A 21,830-nucleotide genomic window follows, 5' to 3' on the forward strand; every position below is an offset into this window, starting at 1 on the left:
TGTGAACCCCCACGCACATTCCTGGTCTCTGAGCTTTGCAGACCCCAACAGGATCAAATCACCCATCATAAAAGCACTACTGCCCCCATGAGGAGCGTTTGTGATACCCCCAGATTTATACAAAGCTGTACAAGAACTTGCAGAATATGATGAATATATTACCACATTCCCTCCTTTTTTATTTATTCAAAGATAGGGGGTGTTTTAGTGGCATAATACACAGTTCCCTCGCAACTTGGTTTCGTACACTTAAAGCTGAGGCACACATTTGAAATAGATTAGGAATACATTGAATACAGCAACATAACATAATAAGTGTAATAACAATTATTACAACTAATTGAAGCAATAAACGTAACCATGAGCTGTCAGGAAGCCAATCCCATAGCAAAGCCCAAAATGACTTATTGAAGCCATCTTTTCCTGCTTCGTGTTCAGCTATGCGGTCTTCCATATCATGAACAGTTCTTGTAATGTTAGGCTCATAATTATGTATAAAAACACAACAATATAAATGAATTAAAGCACAAACTCCTCCTTTAGCAGCTAACATTATATCTAAAGCATAACGATTTTGTAAAGTAACTTGGCGAATTTCAGACACTTCTTCATTTAACATCTTAATATTCTTAACAGTATCATTAAACATAGCAACAGTAAAATTATTTAAAATATGAATATCTCTATAGTTCATAGCTATTCCCAAAGGTGGGTACATGCATACAAAGCCAACAATTAGTTACATTTAAACTCTTTGCTGCAATCCGAACGTCCTTGATGTAGGAATTTTCCTTCCTTAAATTATCACCAAGGTCTCTAGTTTCTGAGATAATAGCAGCTCTCCGCCTCCGTATTAAGAGTCCGTGGAGGCATAAGACGAATGGAAAGAGAAGTTGTGTAAAGTAACTTAGGCAACTCCAATTGACACCAATATTGTCCATAGTCTGAAACAGAAACATTAAACAGGATCAGAGTTGTAGCACAGGCTGAAGATATAATATCCTTATCAGGTCCCGAGTAAAGAATGTCTTGACCCTTATGCCAGGACCAATATGCTGGAAAAATCAAAAGATGCTGCTGTTTGCAGATTAATTTAGTCCGATTCCCCAAAGGAACCTGCTGCATACAAATTGATAACCTCAGATAAGCAGTCATCTTTTCCCAGCCTTCACAGCGCCACGCCTGGATTGCCGGCATCAAGAGAATCAGGAACCACGGAAACGCCATCCTGAGAATCAGGAACCTCCCTCACTGGCACCTGTGAAGGCGCTTGTGAATGATCAGGCCGAATGCAACGACCAGGAACCCAACGAATTTGACCAAGATGTTCTACTGCTGCATAACCACGTCCCCACGTAATCAGCTCAGCGGGAACCCATGCCGGATCCGGAAGGAATCGCACCAACACTCGAGGCCTCACTGCATCTGTAGAAGGGGAAGAAAAATGCCTGCTGGCCGCGCTCGCAGGGGGGTTACCAGACAAATTTAGAAAATTTAAAGTATACAAAGCAAGATTTAAATGATCTTGAATTGCCGGAAGCCCCAGGAGCTTCCCTCCTTTTTTATTTAATTTAGCTAACATGTTCTTGAGCGTGCCATTATAACGCTCCACAATAGCTTGTCCTGTGGAATTGTATGGAATCCCAAATTTATGTTCCACGGACCACTGTTTGCAAAACTGATCAAAGACTGTGCTCCGATAAGCCGCACCATTGTCTGTTTTTAAAGTTTGAGGCGTACCAGCGACTGAAAATGTCTTAATGCAATGATTGATGACATGTTTAACCGCTTCACCTCTTTGAGGGATAGCCATTAGAAATCCTGAATAAGTATCCACAGTCACATGTATATACTTCCAAGGTGCAAATGATGGATATTGAGTAACATCCATTTGCCAAATCATTGAGGGTTTCAACCCCCTGGGGTTGACTCCCATAGGAATAGCCGTGCCTTGCTTTGAACAAGTTGGACATTGCTGAATTATGGCAGCAGCTTCTGCAGCAGTAAGCTTAAATTGATGTGCTAACGCTTTAGCATTTTGATGAAAATAACTATGGCTGTCCCATGGCTGGACAGTGAGAACTGAAGTTACAGCACTGTCAGCTTTGGCATTGCCTTGTGATAAAATTCCAGGTAAATTACTATGGCTACGGATATGGGCAACAAAACACACATTCACACGCTGCTCCAAACATCCTTGCAACAACAAAAGCAAACGTAGAATATTAGGTGATATTCCAGGAGACAAATAAGAACCTGCTACAAAGGGTAACAAATTATATACATACAAAGAATCCACTATTAGATTAAAATCCTGATTTTGAAAATTTTGAAAAGCCAAAACTACAGCAGCAAGTTCTGCCTGCTGGGCAGACTTCTGCTCTGATGTCACTTTTGTATGCCAAATTCCAGATTTATCTTTCCAAACACAAGCACCAAACAAAAAAATTTTTTTTCCATCAGTAAAGACTGTAGGAGCATCTGATATACTGATTACTGATTTAGGTCACACCCTGTCCCAATAATCTCTTTTTTTGCTGACTTTGACCCCCTCCAGGAGCCCAACATTGCGTTTTAAAATGTCCAGGCTTCCCACAATTGAAAAAAGTTTCTTTTTTAGCATTTCCTGCCTGGAGAGGCAGAGCTAAAGTCTCCATATTAAAAGTCTGACTCCCCACCTTTCTACATGCGTTTATCAAATCAGCGATCTCTCGCTTTCCACACACAATAAGTGGATTCAGAATCTTTTTACAATCTGCATTTGCCTGTTCTACTGCTAACTTCAAAAGCAATTCATTCCGGGCAAATTGATTGTCAATTTGCCTTTCAATAGCCACTTTCAATCTGCTAATGAAATTTTCATAGGGTTCATTGTTTCCTTGTTTGATGTTAGTAAAGGTCTTCTCACCACCTTCGCCGTCAGGGAGAGCCCGTACGGCTTGGAAAATTAACTGTGGGAGAAGAATGAATCCCTCCTCTGGCATTCCATCTCGCTGTAATTCCACTGTTGTAAAATTACCAGCTCTATAAAGCTGATCTGGAGTAACATTTGCTGTTCCCCTTTGAACTGCCAGCTGTCTCCATTTCTGATCTAACACCAAATATTGAGCTGGAGTTAGAATCATATTAAATAGAGCTCTCCAGTCAGCCGGAATCATTTTATTTCCATAGCCAACTGCTTCTAACAATGCCTGAGTGTATGGCGATCTAACACCATACTCTTTTGCTGCTTGCTTAACTTCCTTTAAAATCTTGAGAGGTAAAGGCTTCCACACTCTCTGCGGATTTAAAGCAGCATCCACACCAATTTCTACTGGATTAAGTTGAATCTCCACTCCAAAATCTACCAAATCATCTCCTGATAATTCCCCTCTATCTGTTGCTTCTTGAATAGCTGCAGTAACTGCATCTACTTGAACTCTTAAAGGCAAACTCTTCTCTTCTGACAAAGTATTTTCAGTGCCTGACAGTCCTCTGGATTTATCTGGAGGTGCTGTCGGTGGCAATATACGTACCGCATTGTAAGGCGGCAAACCTTCTTCGGGGGGTGCTAGGAGCGGTTGTTCATGCGTAGCTAACGCATCCATAACCACCCTCCAGGTTAACAAAATTGAAGAAGGGGCACGAGGCTCCTCGTGCAAAAATTTCCCTATCTTTCTCCAGCACTCTACTTTAATACTACCTCCCTCTGGATAACACGGAATATGTTTCCAAACATACTGTAATAAGTCCTCAATTTCTTTCTTTCCTACTTCATGTCCTCTACTATGAACTCCAAACTTAAAACTATTCCCAGTGATCTCTCTCATTTCCCTAAGGTGCTTTGTCTGAGCTTTCGAGAGACCTCCTCCCATACTCACGAAAAGAATCTGTCTCCGTCCAGCGAAGAAGATGAGGGCCCAGTCGACGTCCGCGACGATGAGTATAGGATGCGGGAAACGTATAGCTTTCAAGCTATCACGCCAAAACGTATAGCCTTCCAAACTATCACGTCGGGGTCACCACTTGTGGTGGTCTGACAATTGAAAAATGAGACGCAGGGAAAACGTCTGAGCAATTGCCAGCCCCGAGAGCACTCGGGTAGCAGTATTTATTAAGAAAATGCAAGTACAAAATCAAAACAATGACTTCAACATTAGCTCAGCAGCATTATCTCAGCCAGGCCTCAGCAAAGATGATAAAGTTCCCGTGAGAATATCCAGGCACCAAAGGTCTCATGGGAATGGCTCGGCTAGGTACTGTGAACCCCCACGCACATTCCTGGTCTCTGAGCTTTGCAGACCCCAACAGGATCAAATCACCCATCATAAAAGCACTACTGCCCCCATGAGGAGCGTTTGTGATACCCCCAGATCTATACAAAGCTGTACAAGAACTTGCAGAATATGATGAATATATTACCACACCATCACTCTGCTAAACAAATAATTCGCTCAACACTGTCCAATTATTTACAAAGTCTGCATTACTAATACTATTAATCTTCTCATCACTCCTTACTACCCATCCCCTACCACTTGCAACTGTATGACTGTAACTTTGTTGCTTTATATTGACTGGTTCCTAATATTATTTGATTGCTTATTGTACCCTGTGACTATCACTAAGTGTTGTATCTTATGATTCTGGACGAATGTGTCTTTTCTTTTATGTACATCGAGAGTATTTGCACCAAGACAAATCCCTTGTGTGTCCAGTCACACTTGGTCAATAAAGAATTCTATTCTATTCTATTCTATTCTATTCTATTCTATTCTATTCTATTCTATTCTATTCTATTCTATTCTATTCTATTCTATTCTATTCCATTCCATTCCATTCCATTCTATTCCATTCCACTCTATTCTATTAAAGGGCATCGGAAGGAGCCTTTGCCCGATGGTCTCTCCAGAAACAGCAGCTCCTGGGAGGGATCGCCCCCTTTCCCTCCGGCCGCTTTAGCAGCCATTCAACCCGGAGCCTTCCGGATCTGAAACAGCCCCAGAGAGGAAAGAGAAAGTGCCGGGAAACGATCGGGAAGGGCCGGCAGAATCATCTCCCCCAGGAGGAAGTGGGGGCGGCAGGAGCGATCTTAGGGGCGCCCCCAGACGCTGCCTGGAAGGCTCACCTGTCCAGGCATTTCCCCAGGTGGGAAAAGGGGAGGAAGGAGGGAGGGAGGAGCTTCTTACCTGGCGCTCAAAAGGAAACAGGCGGCTCTGTTGCTCTCCCGGACTCCCCTCCCCAAAAGATGCGCGCAGGAACAGATCCACGATCCGCTTTCCTCGCAGCCCCGCCGGCCACGCTTCCTCTCTCCCTTCCCTCCCCCACCCGTGGATCCCTCTTCTCGGGAGAGCCCCGGCCAGGACTTCGCAGAGCCCAAGCAGGAAACGTTTACAGTTCCCTCCCATCCCCGTCCAGCTCCTCCCATTCTCCAAAGGGCCGAAGGCGCCGCCCACTCGGGACTTCCCCTGCGGTGTCCAGAGGTCACGTGATCTCCTCTTGCGACCTTTCCACAAGCAAAGTGAATGGGGAAAAAAGATTCACTTAACAACTGTAGCGAGAAAGGTCATAAAATGGAGCAAAATTCACTTTACCAAATGTTTCACTTAACAAAAGTTGGTGCTACACTTTTTGTTGCAAATCAATTACTCTGCAAAATATTTCTCCCAGTTAAAGCAGCTCCAAGCCTAACGAAGCCTGCTTCCAGTTTGCAGGAGAAGGGGGTTCCTGGCGGATTCCCCATTTCCCCCTCAAGAATTGCGCTTCCAAAATGGCTGAAAGGAGGAAAGAGATCCTTCTGAACTCAAAGGCACTTTTGGTTTTCCTCACCTTTCCTGCTCCAGGCGCTTTGCCAGATGTGCCCAGCCTCAAACTGAACACATTGAAGACAAGATTGTAAGCAAAAACTTTATTCCGCAGAAAAAGTAACACAAGGAAATCTCCCTCAAAGCCTTTGTACCCCAACAATGCCCACTGGAGGGCTTTACACAGCAATTGCCACACGGTTTACATGTTTCAGAGTCAGAAAGAATTTCCTCTTCTCCGTTTACAGCAATTCCTGCCTGTTTTACACTCACATCTTAGCTTTCCTGTATACCGGTATATTTAACACAGAGCTTCACCAAGCGATTTAAGTCTATCCTAATATGTGCACAGAGAAACCTCAATAAGTTTGTCAATGTCACTTTGGTAGTAATATAGCATGGCTTTCCATGAGGTTTCCTATTTAAAGCCTGCTTAAGGAGATAGAACAACAGGTGTTAACTAGAATGCGGGCAACTGCTCTCTTCTGATGCACCGGATGGCAGAGTTGGATGTGGAAGGCATGCCGTATTGATGTCAATGGTCCAGTTAGCTCTGCTGTTCAGGAGCATGGAATGAGAGACAGATCCGTGTTGGGAAGCCCTTCCATACAGCACATTGGGCTGTTCAAAGAAGATACGGTTAATTTATGCTGTGAAGTGTGGTAGAAAGAACTAAGAGAAGAAAAAATGTTTATTGTTCTTTTTATGATGTGATTTCCAATAAAACTTCTTAGATGTGTATGTATAATAATGTATAATAATTGCATGCAGAATTGAACTTAGATGCGTATGTATAATAATGTATAATTGCCTACAGAACTGAATAGGATCGAATTGAAGAAAAATATCCTTTACCTGTGTATAGTTCCAACTGGGGCTGCTGCAGTTCAAAATAAAATAATTGTGACATGTTGATTATAAATCTGAATACAACTAGACAAACGCATTTTGAGCATGCCAGTAAGCCAGGGAGATGGTTATCATATAGATTTTTAAAAAAGAAAGAAAAAAGATTGATTTATCAGCTAATAGATGGAAAAGGGGATATACAATAAGGATAGAAAGAAAAAAGAAATTGCCCATATGATACACAAGCGAATATTATAATAAACGGGGAATATATCCGCCCAATAAAAATAGAAAAAGGAGTCAGACAGGGTGGCCCACTCTCACCCCTGCTCTTCATATTATTGCTAGAAGCATTATTAATGTGAATTAGACAGAACCCAGACATAAAAGGATTCAAGGTTAAGGAAGAAGAATATAAGTTGCAAGAGTTAGTGGATGATATGTTTTTTTCATTAAGAACCAATAGAAAGAGGACAAAAATTGTTGAATGAATTAGAACAATTTGGAGCAGTAGCAGGACTAAAAATAGGAAGAAAACAAAATTAATGAATAAAAATTTAACAGGAAAACAGAAATTAGAACTAGAAGAAGTTATGGGGCTACAAGTGATAAAGAAAGTTAAATATTTAGGAATATGGTTGACAGCACATTGTAAGACACTAAAGGAAAACAATTATGACAAATTAATGCAAGGGGTAAAAAAGGATTTACAAACATGGGGCAAACTGCAACTGTCACTATTAGGCAGGATTGCTGCTATTAAAATGAATATTCTTCCAAAATTCCTCTATATATTTCAAGCAATTCCAATTAAAGTACACAAAAAGTTTTTTGAAGAACTTAACAAAATAATTGCAAAATTCATCTGGCATGAGAAAAAACCTAGAATAAACTTAAAGGCAATGCAGGATATGAAGAGCAGGGGAGGGCTGGCACTCCCAAATTGGGAGTTGTATTATAATGCGGCCTCTTTAGTATGGTTGAAGGAATGGGTGAATTTAACCAATAAGAGACTATTACTCTTAGAAGGCCATGACTTACAGAGGGGGTGGCATGCTTTTTATGAGATATTGGGAAAACTAGCCAGAAATATTTTCACAGACACCTAATCAGAGATTCATTACTGACTAATTGGAAGAAAATATGGAAAAAACACTACTTAAAGATACCAATCTGGATCTCAACAAGGGAGGTGATGATCCACCCAAATAATCTGGATATTACTAAAATGATTAAATATAAAGACCTATTGGATACGCAAGGAAATCTGAAATTGTGGCAAGACCTTTAGGATCAGGGATTAAAAATTGACCGGTGGGCATATCTTCAAATTCAAAGTAGATACAAACAGGACAAGAAAGAATTTGGAATTAATAATAAACTCCAGCAATTAGATAAAATTTGATTAGGATCAGGCAAAAAAATAACAAAATTTTAGAATTATTTATTAGAGGTAGAATTAGAGGAAGAAATTGTTACAGGGAACATGATAGCCTGGAGTAGGAATATAGGACATAGTATCACCTTAACAGAATGGGAAATGGTCTGGGGTAGGAATAACAAAATCAGTAGCGTACAAAGAAAATTCCTATAAAATGTTTTACAGGTGGCACCTTCCTCCTTTGAAATTAGCGAAGATGCACCCCAATGAGTCCGAACTGCTGGAAATGCAAAAAAAAAAAAAAAAAAAAAAGAGGGAACTTTCTTCCATATGTGGTGGTCTTGTACAGAAACTCAAAAATATTGGCAGAAAATTAGAAATTGGCTGGAGGAAATGACAAGAGAACAGATCGAATTTAAACCAGAGTCCTTTCTATTAGGAATCTTTGATAAACAACTACCCAAAAAAGTGAAATATATAATAATACATATTTTGACAGCGGCCAGATTGGCTTTTGCACAGTGTTGGAAACAGCCTAATGTTCCACCAGAGGGGATGATTATTCAAAAAATTACAAGTTGGGCAGAAATGGACAAATTAACCTCGGCATTAAAAGATAAAGACACTTCAATATATTATGACAGCTGGAACTGCTGGTACAAATGGATAGACCAAAGATAGATTTCACACTAAAAGGCAAAAGAAGATATGATAGAATTGTAGTGGTGATATACAGATATATGTAACAATTAATTGTGAATATGGGATAAAATAAGGATTAAAAAAAAGGTCTCACAAACTGTTGAAGATGAAAATGTTTTTAATTGTTTTCTATATGTTTCTTTCTATTTTTTTTTCTTTTCTTTTTCTCTCTTACATTTATGTATGTTGTTGGTCTATTTTAATTGTAAAATCAATAAAGTGTATTTTTTTTTTTAAAAAAAAGCGGAGGCAGGAGGAGGGGGGCGAGTGAGGCTTTTAAACTCTTTCCACACTCGATGCATTCAAATGGTTTCTCCACTGTGTGGATTCTATTTTAGGAGGTAAGACTGCCACTATCATTGTAACATTTTCCACACTCTAGGCTGTGTGAATCCTCTTATGGGAAGGTAAGGGCATCGGAGATCCTGAAGCATTTTTCACACTCTGCATATTTATACTGCTTCTCTCCGGTGAGGATCCTCTTATGTAAGTTGAAATTGCCTTTTTCTGTGAAGCTCTTTCTGCACATCTTGCAATGATATGGCTCTTCCCTGTATGGATCCTATTATGTAAGCTTAAATTGCTGCTTCTGCTGAAACTTTTTCCATACTCCAAGCATTCATGGGGTTTCTCCCCGTGTGGATTCTGCTATGTACATCACAGCTTTGTTTTGCACTGAAGCTCTTTCCACACATGCAACATTCATATGGTTTCTCCCCAGTATGGAGCCTTTTGTGGCAAGTGAGGCCCCACGAATGGGTGAAACATTTGTCACACATGGTGCACTTATAGGGCTTTTCGCCTGTGTGGATTCTTTTATGGGTATTAAGGTGACTTTTTTGACTGAAGCACTTCCCACGCTCGGTGCATTGATTTGGTTTCCCTCCTGTGGGCATACTAGATGGGAAGTTAAGATGCTGGATGTACAGAAGCTCTTTCCACACTCTAGGCATTTCTACGGTTTCTCCCCTGTGTGGGACCGTTTGTGGGCACGAAAGCTATCAGAACGGGAAAAGCGCTTTCCACATTCCAGGCACTGAAAGGGTTTCTCCCCCGTGTGGATTCTGCTATGTACGAGATAGCTACTTTTTGCACGGAAGCTCTTTCCACACTCCATGCATTGAAAGGGTTTTTCTCCCGTGTGGATCCACTCGTGTGACTTAAGATGACCTTTTTGACTGAAGCTCTTTCTGCACTCCAGGCATTCAAAGGGTTTCTCCCCTGTGTGGATTCTGTGATGCTCAGTAAGGTATTCAGAGCGACGGAAGCTCTTTCCACACTCCATGCATTGAAATGGTTTTTCTCCCGTGTGGATCCTCTCGTGTGACTTAAGTTGACCATTTTTACTGAAGCTCTTTCCACACTCCAGGCATTTATAAGGCTTTTCCCCTTTATGCATCCTATTATGTATGGTTAGAGAAGAGCTGTTGCTAAAGGTTTTTCCACACTCCAAGCATTTATATGGTTTCTCCCCAGAATGGAGCCTTTTGTGGCAAGTGAGGCCCCCCGAATTGGTGAAGCATTTGTCACACTCGGTGCACTTATAGGGCTTTTCACCTGTGTGGATTCTTTTATGGGTATTAAGGTTACTTTTTTGACTGAAGCACTTCCCACACTCGGTGCATTGATTTGGTTTCCCTCCTCTGTGCATTCTTTGATGGGACGTTAAGATGCTGGATGTATGGAAGCTCTTTCCACACTCCAGGCATTGAAAGGGTTTTTCTCCCGTGTGGATCCTCTCGTGTGACTTAAGATGACCTTTTTGACTGAAGCTCTTTCTGCACTCCAGGCATTGAAAGGGTTTCTCCCCTGTGTGGATTCTGTGATGGTCAGTAAGGTGTTCAGAGCGACGGAAGCTCTTTCCACACTCCATGCATTGAAATGGTTTTTCTCCCGTGTGGATCCTCTCGTGTGACTTAAGTTGACTTTTATTACTGAAGCTCTTTCCACACACCATGCAGTGATATGGCTTTTCCCCTGTATGGGTCCTATTATGGCAAGTGAGGTCACTTGCAGAGCGGAAGCTCTTCCCACATTCAAGGCATTCATATGATTTCTTCCCAGTGGAGCTTTTTTTCCGGGAATTTGGTTCCTTGCTCTGAGTAATCCTAGTTCTACCCTCCCTGAGTTGATGCAACCTCTCCTCTCTGTAGAGGCTTTGATGGGAAGTAAGGGAGGCGCTGCTTCCGAAGCTTTTTTCCCTATCAACATACCGATGTTGCTTCCTCTCTTCGTGGCCCTTCTTATGTGAATTAAGATCACTTTTCTGACTGAAGGTCCTTCCACAATCCAGACATTTGTGTGGATCCTCTGCTTTGTGAATCTTTTTATGCAATGCAAGGGAACAGCTTGTACTGAAGCTTTCTGCACACTTTGTACAATTGTATGGTTTCCCTTCTACTATTCTTTCACGTAGAGGAGGAGGAAAATTCCTTCCGGAGCATTGCCTGCTTTCATCTTGTTTCTCTCCAGCAGGGCTTTGGCAACAGCCACCTAATCCAGATTCACCTTGGAGTGTTTTGCCATACCTTGAACACATTTCTTTTTCATGACAATTATCTGCGTCCAATAAGACATTGATATCTGCACATGGTAAACCAGAGCAATTCTCCAGCTCCTCCGTTAATGGTTTTTCTTCTGAACTTTGCTTTCCATACAACTTTTCTGCAACTTCCTTTTTGTCTTTTGGCAAAGGTGCTGCTACCTCTTGGCCAGAATCCTCCATCTCCCATCTGTCACCTGCTTGCAACAATAGAAAAAGAAAAGTTAACACAAACTTAGGTGCAAAAGGGATCAAGCACCACTACTGTATTTGAACAGTACCAAACTTCCTCCCGAATCACATTGGTTCAAAACATGGTGTCAATCCTAAAGCCATTTTGGATCATGTTCAGGGTTGGCACAGCGAGGCTGGGCAGAGCTGTGGGAATGGGAGGGGGGAGTAGAGATAGCTGGGCATGTGTAGCCAAAATAGAATTCTTTCCCCTGGGAACCAAGGATGTTCTCATCAGCACCTGGTGAGGCACATGAGGAAAACAGCTGGACTCGGACTGTGACCTAATTGGACCATGGGATGGATGAGTGGACTGGGGGGAAGAACTTTGATTTGGGGGGGCGAAACCGCTGGACCTTCAGAGTCAGCTTTTCAGCAGCTGTGCCAAAAGGACTTGCCTAATAAATCTGTACTTTGAGGAATCATCAAACCTCAGAGTTTTGATTCTTTTGGGTCTGTTACTTCGAACCCTGACACATGGTGCGATGCTTAGGATTAAGTTGATGTAAGATTTTACCTTCGGCTCTCTCTTGTCCTCGGTGGTACAAAATGAAAATGTGAAAATCTTGGCTAAGATCATTTAAATTTTATGGGGTGAGAACCATCAGCTCTACTGCTTCAGATTTAGCTCAAAGGAAGCAGAAAGGACACTTAAAAGAGGCCTTCATTCATTCATTTGTTCATTTATTCATTACATTTATTGGCCTCCAGCTTGCCATAGGGAAACCCTTGATGCCTTATTATATTAAAAGGATAAAAATATATATAAACAATAGTGTACAAATACAAATACTCAGTTCTAAGTAAAAGACAATAGACTTGACGATAGAGAACCTATTGGTTAAATTTCAATCTGAAAAGATAGAAATGTTGACGTCCTTGGACCTGGGAAATGAGCTTCAGCCTCATCTCCATGAAGAGGTTTTTCCTTGAAAAAAGCTGGTTCTCAGTTACCCTGAGGTGTTCATTCCTCCTTATCCCAAAGGGGCTTTTTCTTAAGGCAACTGGACTTTCTTTTTTCCTTGAACATGTTTCCCTTCTCATCCAAGAAGCTTCTTCAGTTCTGATTGAACGATGGAGGATGGAAGGATTGATATTCCTTGCAGTCATCTGGACATAAGCACTCTTTCTGACTGGATGATTGCAAGGAGTATAAATCCTTGTGTTAAATCTGTGGATTCTTATCGGGCTCTTAAGTGTCATAGAGTCAGTATAGACCAAAAACAACAAAATGAAAGCAACTTCTAAAAAGCTTTCTACAAAGTGGGACAGGCAGGATTGGAAAGAGGCTAGGATGGGAAACTTCATGTGGAATTGAAGGACATTTTATCAGACTAAGTAGGAGTAGAAATGTACAGAAGGATGCTCCAATCTATTGCATACATCAAACAAATTAAATATTTTATCTGAGCTGCTCACGTCCACCACCCAGGGGAAACCTGTCAGGGAACTGGTCAGTAGGATCCAAATGAAGTCAGAGATGCTGACACAAACTTGATATAAATTAATGTTACATGTATGTATGTATGTATGTATGCCTGCCACACACTGTAAATATATATTTACAGTAAAATTTCATCCAGTTGGTCTGGAAAGTGTTGGACAGCTTCATCAGCACACCCAGCTTTACTTGTTGTTCGTAAGTTACAGTAATTATCGTTTTCAGGATCGCGCAAACCAGCCATGACTGGCTCCAAAGGTGTCAAAGGTACTCTTCACCCACTTCTCGCTTTAGCGTTTCAAAAACGCTGCTTCCCTAAGTCGGATGAAGACTAACGGGACTTCTTTTTGGGATCGGATCATCAATCCAAAGCACAAGGAGCTGTTCTGTTTTTGAAAAGAGGTCTGTCCTATTTCTCGTGATTATGGCATCGGCTCCTGGAGCTGATTTAATCGCCTCTTTTATCTTTTCTTTAACCTTAAGGATCATGCATATGGTGGAACAAGCCAGTCCTCCTCCTTTTTCTAAGGTCTTTACCTTCTTCCCCTCTCATGGGCTTTAATTATTTTCATTTTCAAGTCCAAATTGATACTTTTCCTTTGTTTCTTACCTCCATGTTGAGCCGGAGTAGAGCTTGGTCGCTTTCCTTGGGAAGACACTTCTAGCCTAAGAAAGAGTTGATGGAAAAGGCCAGTATCTTGTCCTGGAGAGAGAGAGAGAGAGAGAGGCTGGCTCAGAGCTGTTCAGTAAGATCAATTCTATGGTTGAGGGAGGAAGTATTGTAGGGCAATAATGTGTCTTCCTTCTCTGTTGACCATTTCTTAACAGAAGCATAGCAATGGTCGCTGCAGTGTACAGTATTTGACAGTCTTTTATTTACAGTACTGTATTAAACTGTGGTTTATATACTCCATCTTTGCGTTTAACCTGTTCCACTTGGTTATTTGTTCCCTTCCTGCACAGCATGTGTAAGATTGAATTGGATTCTTAGCAAATGGGAGAGACTGAATTGTGAAGGCCAGTACTCTCCACACTGTCCATTCGTGAAGAAAAGCCAGGCTTCATAGAAAAGCATGAAAACCTGAGATAAATAGCTTGCCAATTTGAAAATCAGCACTTTAGAGAAGAATACAGCAACAAAAAACAAATAATAGTACTACAGGAGTTGACGTGCATTAAGTTTTAAAATATTATTTTACACTACAGTAACATAATCCCTTACCTAAGGAGGCAATGTTCCTCTTGTTTTCCAGCATGACTTCTTGGTACAGGGCTTTTTGCTCAGAATCCAGCAGGGCCCACTCCTCCACGGAGAAAAACACAGCTACATCCTCAAATGATACCAAATCCTGACACAGGGAGGGGGGATAAACCCACAGCGTATTCCATGAATATTCCTAACAACGATCACTTCAATGAATTACAGGCTAGTCTTCTTCTTAAAGAAAAGCCACAGCTTCCAAGTAGGGCAAAGGAGCATGTAGGATATTGAATTTAGTATCTGGAAGAGTAAAGTCTACAATAGGCCAGAACACAATTGTAACTGATTAGAGTGCTGACTCATGCAGGATGCAATCTGCGCTACGATTGGCTGCTGTAAGTAGAAAGGGGCGTTTCCTTTTCCCTCCTTTTTTCCCCTCTCTGTGTTCTGCATGATGCTTCAGATTTACCTCAGGATGTTCCTCTGTTTTCCTATCTTACATTCTTCCTTTGTGGATGATGACAGATTGTTGTAAATTTGCATGTTAAATATATTTATGATAATATAAAAGTCTCCAAGTCTATGTCAGTGTCTCCAACGTCATCTGGGCAGCTGCTGTGCTCTCTACAAAAGCCAAGCTCGGACTTTACTTTTTACTTTGGGCTTTTATGTTCACCGCTTTCAAAAAAAACCCAGAGTAAAGACCACACCTGGAATACTGAGTTCAGTTTTGGTTACCACATTAGAAAAAAGATGGGGAGACTTTGGAAAAAGTGCAAACAACAACCAAGGATTAAAGGCTTTGAGACTAAATGACACAAAAACAGTTGCAGGAACTGGATATGGGCCAGTCAGAGAAAAGAAGGACCAGGGGAGACACAATAGCAGTGCTCCAATATTTGAGGGGTTTCCAGTATTTCTGGGGTTCATGACAGTGAGAACAATTAACTAATGGAACGGTTTGCCTTCAGAAGTTTTGGGCTGGAGGTTTTTAAGGAGAGACTGGACGGCCACTTGTCTGAAAGGGTATAGGGTCTCCTGCTTGAAACAGGGGAGGGGCTAGAGGATCTCCAAGATCCCTTCCAATTGTGATATTCTGTTATTGGGAGATTGGCACACCTGGGGAGGGGAGGGGAGAATCCTCCTACCTGCGTTGGAAGCTCAGCCGCTGTTGATCCTCCATTACAAAGAACTGGGGTTCCGGGAGATGAAGCCATGGCCACGAGAGGGTCTAGGAGAGGGGAACAAACAGCAAAGGAATAATTGGCTATCAAACATCCGAAGGATATTCTTGAGCATCCAGTGCAAAAGGCTGATTTTAGCCTATTTCTAGATTAACTAGGGGACGGACCCCTTTAAGTGAGTCCTTTGCAGCCACAGCAACAACACACAGAAGCTCATTCTGGGTGAGAGGAAAACCTAAAGGTGTGGAAGGACCAGGATTGGATTCAGAGGCAGATTATCTCAGCCATGAATGTGTGCATTAAATGACCAACTCTGTTATTCTATGTTGCTATAATGTTCACCTTCCCTTATGAGAGAATCAAGGAAGAGTACAAAATCTCTTTTTCACAGCTGGGACTTGAAGTGGGGAACTGGGCATTTAATGACTGCTGATTTTAATCCCAGAGTCCCTGAGTCAGCTGGCTGAGGAATTCTGGGACTTGAAGTCCACCAGTCATAAATGAGCCATAACTTCCTCACCCCTGGGTTATATCTGTTGAGATATGTGCACTTCAACACACGTGGGAAATTCTGAATTGGAAGCCCACAAATCACAAGGTTGCCCAGGTTGAGAAACAATGGCCCACAGGAAAGAGCGACGCCTCTTTAAATGCACCCAAAAATGCAGTTCAATTGAACGATGGGAACGAGGAAAGGAAGGCGGGCGAAGAGATGGATGGAGCCTTGAGCCGATGCTCTCTCCTGAGCGGGCTCGTCTTGGAGCGGCTCCCGAAACAGCAGCGCCTGGGGGGATCGCCCCCTTTTCTCCCCGCCGGTTTCGCAGCCCTTCAACTCGGAGCCTCCTGGACCTGAAACGGCGCCAGAGCAAAGGAGGCGACGGGAAACGGTCGGGAAGGGCCGGCAGAAAAGAAAGGAGAATAAGAATCATCTCCCCCAGGAGGAAGTGGGGGCGGCAGCAGCGATCTTAGCAGCGCCCCAAGAAGCTGCCTGGAAGGCTCACCTGTCCCGGCATTTCCCAGGAAAGAAGAGGGAAGGGAGGGAGGAGGAAGGAGGGAGCACCTGGCCCTCAATAGGAAAGAGGCTTCTTCCTCGACTGGAATCCGCTCTCAAGAGACCCGGCAGGAAAGGATCCGCGATCGCCGCTGCCACGCTTCCTTCCTTCCCGGCCACGCTGGATCCCCCTCCCGGAAGGACCCCAGCCAGGATTTTGCAGAGCCCAAGCCGGAAACGCGTATAGCTCCTCCCATTTCTACAGGGCGGAGGCGGGATCCCTCGTCTGCCCCCAGCCTTCTGCCCCGGGGAATCGGTCCCGCGTGGGATGGCTCAGCTGGGCAGGGAGTCCAGGGCTGCTTCGCCCCAGGCAGCCCAGAGAACCAGGGGGAGGGGGGACGAGGCCCAGGGACGGGAGCAGGAAGGGGAAGGGGATGCGGAGCCTTAAAGTGAAGGAGCGAGTTGCCCTTTAACAGAATAACAGAGGTTTGAGGGACCTTGGAGGTCTTCTAGTCCAACCCCCAGGCAGTCAGAGAAAGGGGAGAGAGGGAGAGGACAAAGGTCGGCAGGAAAACGAGCTTCTCTTATCCATTTAGCATAGTCCTCAACTTACAACTTACTCCCTTCAATGACTAACAGTCAAGATTGTGCCCTAGTAACAAACAAACAATGGCTGTCTTACAAATAGTCCTTGACTTATGGTCATTGGAGTAGTGGTGGAAGCTACAACGGCATTGAAGATACTGACTTTTTTGCACTAAAGACAGGTGCAGCCTCCCCATTGGTGCATTTTGCCATGTGCCATAGGACTGTGGAAAGGGAACTTCACCAGGACAGGGGTGACACCCAAGCAGGAAAAATGCCAGGGAACATCAGGCTAGCCATAAAAGCAAACTTGCATAGGAAAAGAGATTTGATAAAAGGTATTGAAAGAAGCCCCCAGACAAAAGCCAAGTAATTAAGAAAGCTAGGAAACAAGAAAAAGAAATCCTTACAAACAAAAGGTCATGCCAAATCAGCAAAACAAATAGACAAAAGACAGGAGATTGCCACCAAACAAATATAAGAAAACATTAGGATGAAACTGATAATCCAATCAAACCACCCCACAGAGTTTACCCTCTGGCGGAAATGAAGACAACCCCCTGACAGGATTTAAAACATTAAGAAATACAAACACAAGCACTCACACACAAAAGGAGAAAAGGTATAAAAATCAGGAGTTTATTACACAAAGCTGGCTAGCCCCAGGAACGCAGACTTTTGCTATCTCTTGCCTTCCTGAAAATTAAAGGAACCGCTTCCAAGTAGTTGTCTGTGTCCCAGCAGGAAAACCGATCCTCAGAAGAAAGGCATTTTAGAGCCTTTCAACAGGACATTTGGGGTTCTGAAACAAGCTGAAGCACTTATGCCTTGATTCTAAGTTTACCCTGTTAAGTGGATCTCCAGGGATCCTTCTATTTAGACCAGGGATGGGGCCCCTTGACCATTTTCTGATTGGTGGACGTCAACTTCTAGAATTTGAGAAGGTTGAAAAATGCTGCTGTAGTCCAGAGGTTGGAAACTCAGGCCCCGTTTATGACTTGTTGGATTTCAACTTCCAAAATTCCTGAGCCAGGGAGTTGAACTCCACAAATCCCAAAAGGAGCAAGATACACCACCCCTGATGAGACTCTGGCCTTCCAATTGCCAGAGGACAAACTGTGCATCCGGCCTTGTTCCCAGGCAAAACTGAGCCTTCTCCAAAGAATCTTAGGTCTCTTCGCCATCTTTCCCCTTCTGAGAGTTTAACTTTTATTGTGAATATTCAGGTGTATTGAGGATATAAAACATAACTGTAAAAGACAGACCAGAAAATAAAAGTTAAAATAAGCAAAAAAAAAAATAGTGAGAACACCTGTCTGAGCTTCATGAAAACAAATAACCGAGGCCTGATGGATTACATCCCAGGGTTTTAAAGGCGCTGGCAGAGGTCATCGCAGAACTACTGCACCATATCTTTCAAAAATCCTGGAGCACCGGAGGACTACCAGAGGACTGGAAAAGAATTGATGTGGTTCCCATCTTCAGAAAAGGATTTAAAAAAACCATACCCAGCAAACTATAGACCAATCTGCCTAACATCAATACAAGGAAGATACTGGAAAAGATAATAAAAACAGATCTGCCAACATCTAGAAATAAGTAATAACTAGCAACATGGGTTTGTTAATCATGCCAAACTAATCTTATTTCATTCTTCAACATAGCGACTAAATTAGTAGACCAGAGAAATACTGTGGAGATAATATATTCAGATTTCAGCAAGGCTTTCGACAAAATAGATCACAACCTACTTCTTAGTAAGCTAGAAAAGGTGAAATAGATAGCACCACTGTTAGGATACACCCTAGCAGAATGTGCACAACAGGCAGGCAGGCAAGTATGTGAGATAAACGTTTTTGTAGCTTACACTCAGTAAAAAAGATACACTGTGCTAGTTAAATAGTTTATTCCAGTAAGAGTTTTAGCATAGTGAAACAGTCCATATATCATTTACTAGTTCAGTCCGTTCAGGGATTATTAAGTTGCAAAATCCAGTGTCTAAAAAGAGGTTAGTAAACTTACAAATATCAGTCCAGTAATATATCTCCTCGCAGTAGAGATATAAGTCAAACCTCCTTTCTTCCTTCAACGTTCAAAAACTCAGCAGCAGGGAACAGGCAGTTAGCAAACCAGCAATCCAGCAGGTTCTCTTGCTCCCTCTTATGGCAATTTCACAACTGCACCCAAAATTACATGCTTTGCAGTTTAAAGTGACACACACTTAAACTTACTATCATAGTTTATATATATTATTTTACCCAAAGTATGTTAGGTAACCTTGTTATTCCTAACAACCACCACTAGATGGACTCGCAACTGGCTGACAAACCATACTCAACTAATAGTCCTTAATGAGTCTAAGTCTACACGGAGGGAAGTAAGCAATGGGGTGCCACAAGGTTCTGTCTTAGGCCCAGTACTCTTCAATATCTTCATTAATGACTTAGATGAGGGAATAGAAGGGACACTTACCAAATTTGCAGATGATACTAAGCTGGCAGGAATAGCTAACACCCAAGAAGACAGGCTAAAGATCCAGATGGATCTTGACAGACAAGAGCACTGGGCCGTACCTAACAAGATGAAAGTCAATGTAGAGAAAAAAAAGTCCTACACTTAGGCAAGAAAAACCAAAAGCACCCATATAGACTGGGTGAAACCAGGCTCAATAGCAGTAACTGTTAGAGGGATCTTGGAGTCTTAATAGACAACCAGCTAAGTATGAGCCAGCAGTGTGTAGCAGCTCAAAAAGCTAATGCAACCCTAAATTGCATTAACAGGGATACAATCGAGATCAAGGGAGGTACTAATACCGCTCTATAAAGCCTTAGTAAGACCACACCTAGAGTACTGCATCCAGTTTTGTTTACCACATTATGAAAAAAAAATGTTGAGACTCTAGAAAAAGTGCAGAGAAGAGCTGTGGTAATATATTTTATTCTGCAAGTCCTTGTATAGCTTTGCATAGATCTAGGGACTAAAAAATGTCCCTGGTGGGGGCATTTCCGCCTGCTATGGATGTTTTTGTCCTGTTAGGACCTGCGAAGCTCAGGGGACCAGATATATCGGTGAAAGGTCATAGTACATAGCTGAGCCATTCCCATGGGAATTTCCGCAGCTGTATACTCTCATCCTATACATCCTGTGGAGATAACATCCTGTTGAGGTCACTTGTTTTCTGTATATGCATTTTGGTTCTCAATAAAAGCTGGTACCTGGGTTTACTCAGGGCTGGCATTTGCTCAGACGTTTTCCCTGCGTCTCATTTCAAATGCCAGACCACCACAAGTGGTGACCCCGACGTGATAGTTTGGAAGGCTATACGTTTTGGCGTGATAGCTTGAAAGCTATACGTTTCCTGCATCCTATACTCATCATCGCGGACGTCGACCGGGCCCTCATCTTCTTTGCTGGACGGAGATAGATTCTTTTCGTGAGTATGGGGGGAGGTCTCTCGAAGGCTCAGACAAAGCACCTCAGGGAATTGAGAGAGATCACTTGGAATAGTTTTAAGTTTGGAGTTCATAGTAGAGGACATGAAGTAGGAAAGAAAGAAATTGAGGACTTATTACAGTATGTTTGGAAACATATTCAGTCATATCCAGAGGGAGGTAGTATTAAAGTAGAGTCCTGGAAAAAGATAGGGAAATTTTTGCACGAGGAGCCTCGTGCCCCTTCTTCAATTTTGTTAACCTGGAGGGTGGTTATGGATGCATTAGCTACTCATGAACAACCACTCCTAGCACCCCCCGAAGAAGGTTTGCCGCCTTACCATGCGGTACGTTTATTGCCACCGACAGCACCTCCAGATAAATCCAGAGGACTGTCAGGCACTGAAAATACTTTGTCAGAAGATAAGAGTTTGCCTTTAAGAGTTCAAGTAGATGCAGTTACTGCAGCTATTCAGGAAGCAACAAATAGAGGGCAATTATCAGGAGATGATTTGGTAGAATTTGGAGTGGAGATTCAACTCAATCCAGTAGAAATTGGTGTAGATGCTGCTTTAAATCCGCAGAGAGTATGGAAGCCTCTGCCTCTCAGTGTTTTAAAGGAAATTAAGCAAGCAGTGAAAGAATATGGTGTTAGATCGCCATTTGCTCAGGCATTGCTAGAAGCAGTTGGTTATGGAAATAAAATGATTCCAGCTGACTGGAAAGCTCTGTTAAATATGATTCTAACCCCAGCTCAATTTTTGGTGTTAGATCAGAAATGGAGACAGCTGGCAGTTCAAAGGGGAATAGCAAATGTCACCGCAGATCAGCTTTATGGGGCTGGTAATTACACGACAGTGGAACAACAAAGAGATGGAATGCCAGAAGAGGGGTTCGTTCTTCTCCCACAATTAATTTTACAAGCCATAGGGGTTCTCCCTGATGGCGAAGGTGGAGAGAAGACCTTTACTAACATCAAACAAGGGAACAATGAACCCTATGAAAATTTCATTAGCAGATTGAAATTGGCTATTGAAAGGCAAATTGATAATCAATTTGCCCGGAACAAATTGCTTTTGAAGGTAGCAGTAGAACAGGCAAATGCAGATTGCAGGAAGATTCTGAATCCGCTTATCGCGAGCGGAGAGCAAGAGATCGCCGATTTGATAAACGCATGTAGAAAGGTGGGGAGTCAGACTTTTAACATGGAAACTTTAGCTCTGGCTCTGCAGGCAGGAAATGCTAAAAAAGGAACTTGTTTCAATTGTGGGAAGCCTGGACATTTTAAAGCACAATATTGGGCTCCTGGAGAGGGTCAAAGTCAGCAAAAAAAGAGATCAATGGGACAGAGTGTGACCTAAATCAGCCTATATCAGATGCTCCTAAAGTTTTTACTGATGGAGAAAATTTTTTCTTGGTGTTTGGAAAGATAAATCTGGAATTTGGCATACAAAAGTGACATCAGAGCAGAAGTCTGCCCAGCAGGCAGAACTTGCTGCTGTAGTTTTG

The 21,830-nt window shown here is 42.5% G+C and overlaps 1 protein-coding gene across 2 annotated transcripts in view; it reads right to left on the reverse strand.

Moving 5' to 3' along the window:
- The window catches only part of LOC113454004 (uncharacterized), a 104,725-nt gene that overhangs the window by 4,450 nt on the left and 78,445 nt on the right, over positions 1 to 21,830 (reverse strand). Inside the window, exons 1-3 of one of the 2 annotated variants that reach the window (XR_015742440.1) lie at positions 15,279 to 15,535; positions 14,152 to 14,278; positions 13,540 to 13,632 (exon numbers count right to left, since the gene is read on the reverse strand). Coding sequence is in view for 1 of the 2 variants with exons in the window: in XM_087927854.1 (XP_087783980.1) it covers positions 9,671 to 11,457; positions 13,540 to 13,632 (1,880 nt within the window). In the remaining variant the exon portion in view is untranslated. Of the gene's footprint in view, positions 1 to 9,526; positions 11,458 to 13,539; positions 13,633 to 14,151; positions 14,279 to 15,278; positions 15,536 to 21,830 lie in introns of those variants that run through there. The other variant, XM_087927854.1, reaches the window with a different exon arrangement.

This window comes from Pseudonaja textilis, chromosome 2, assembly GCF_049901715.1.
Source record: "Pseudonaja textilis isolate UNSWEBS1 chromosome 2, rPseTex1.2, whole genome shotgun sequence".
In the NCBI taxonomy this organism is placed as follows: domain Eukaryota; kingdom Metazoa; phylum Chordata; class Lepidosauria; order Squamata; family Elapidae; genus Pseudonaja; species Pseudonaja textilis.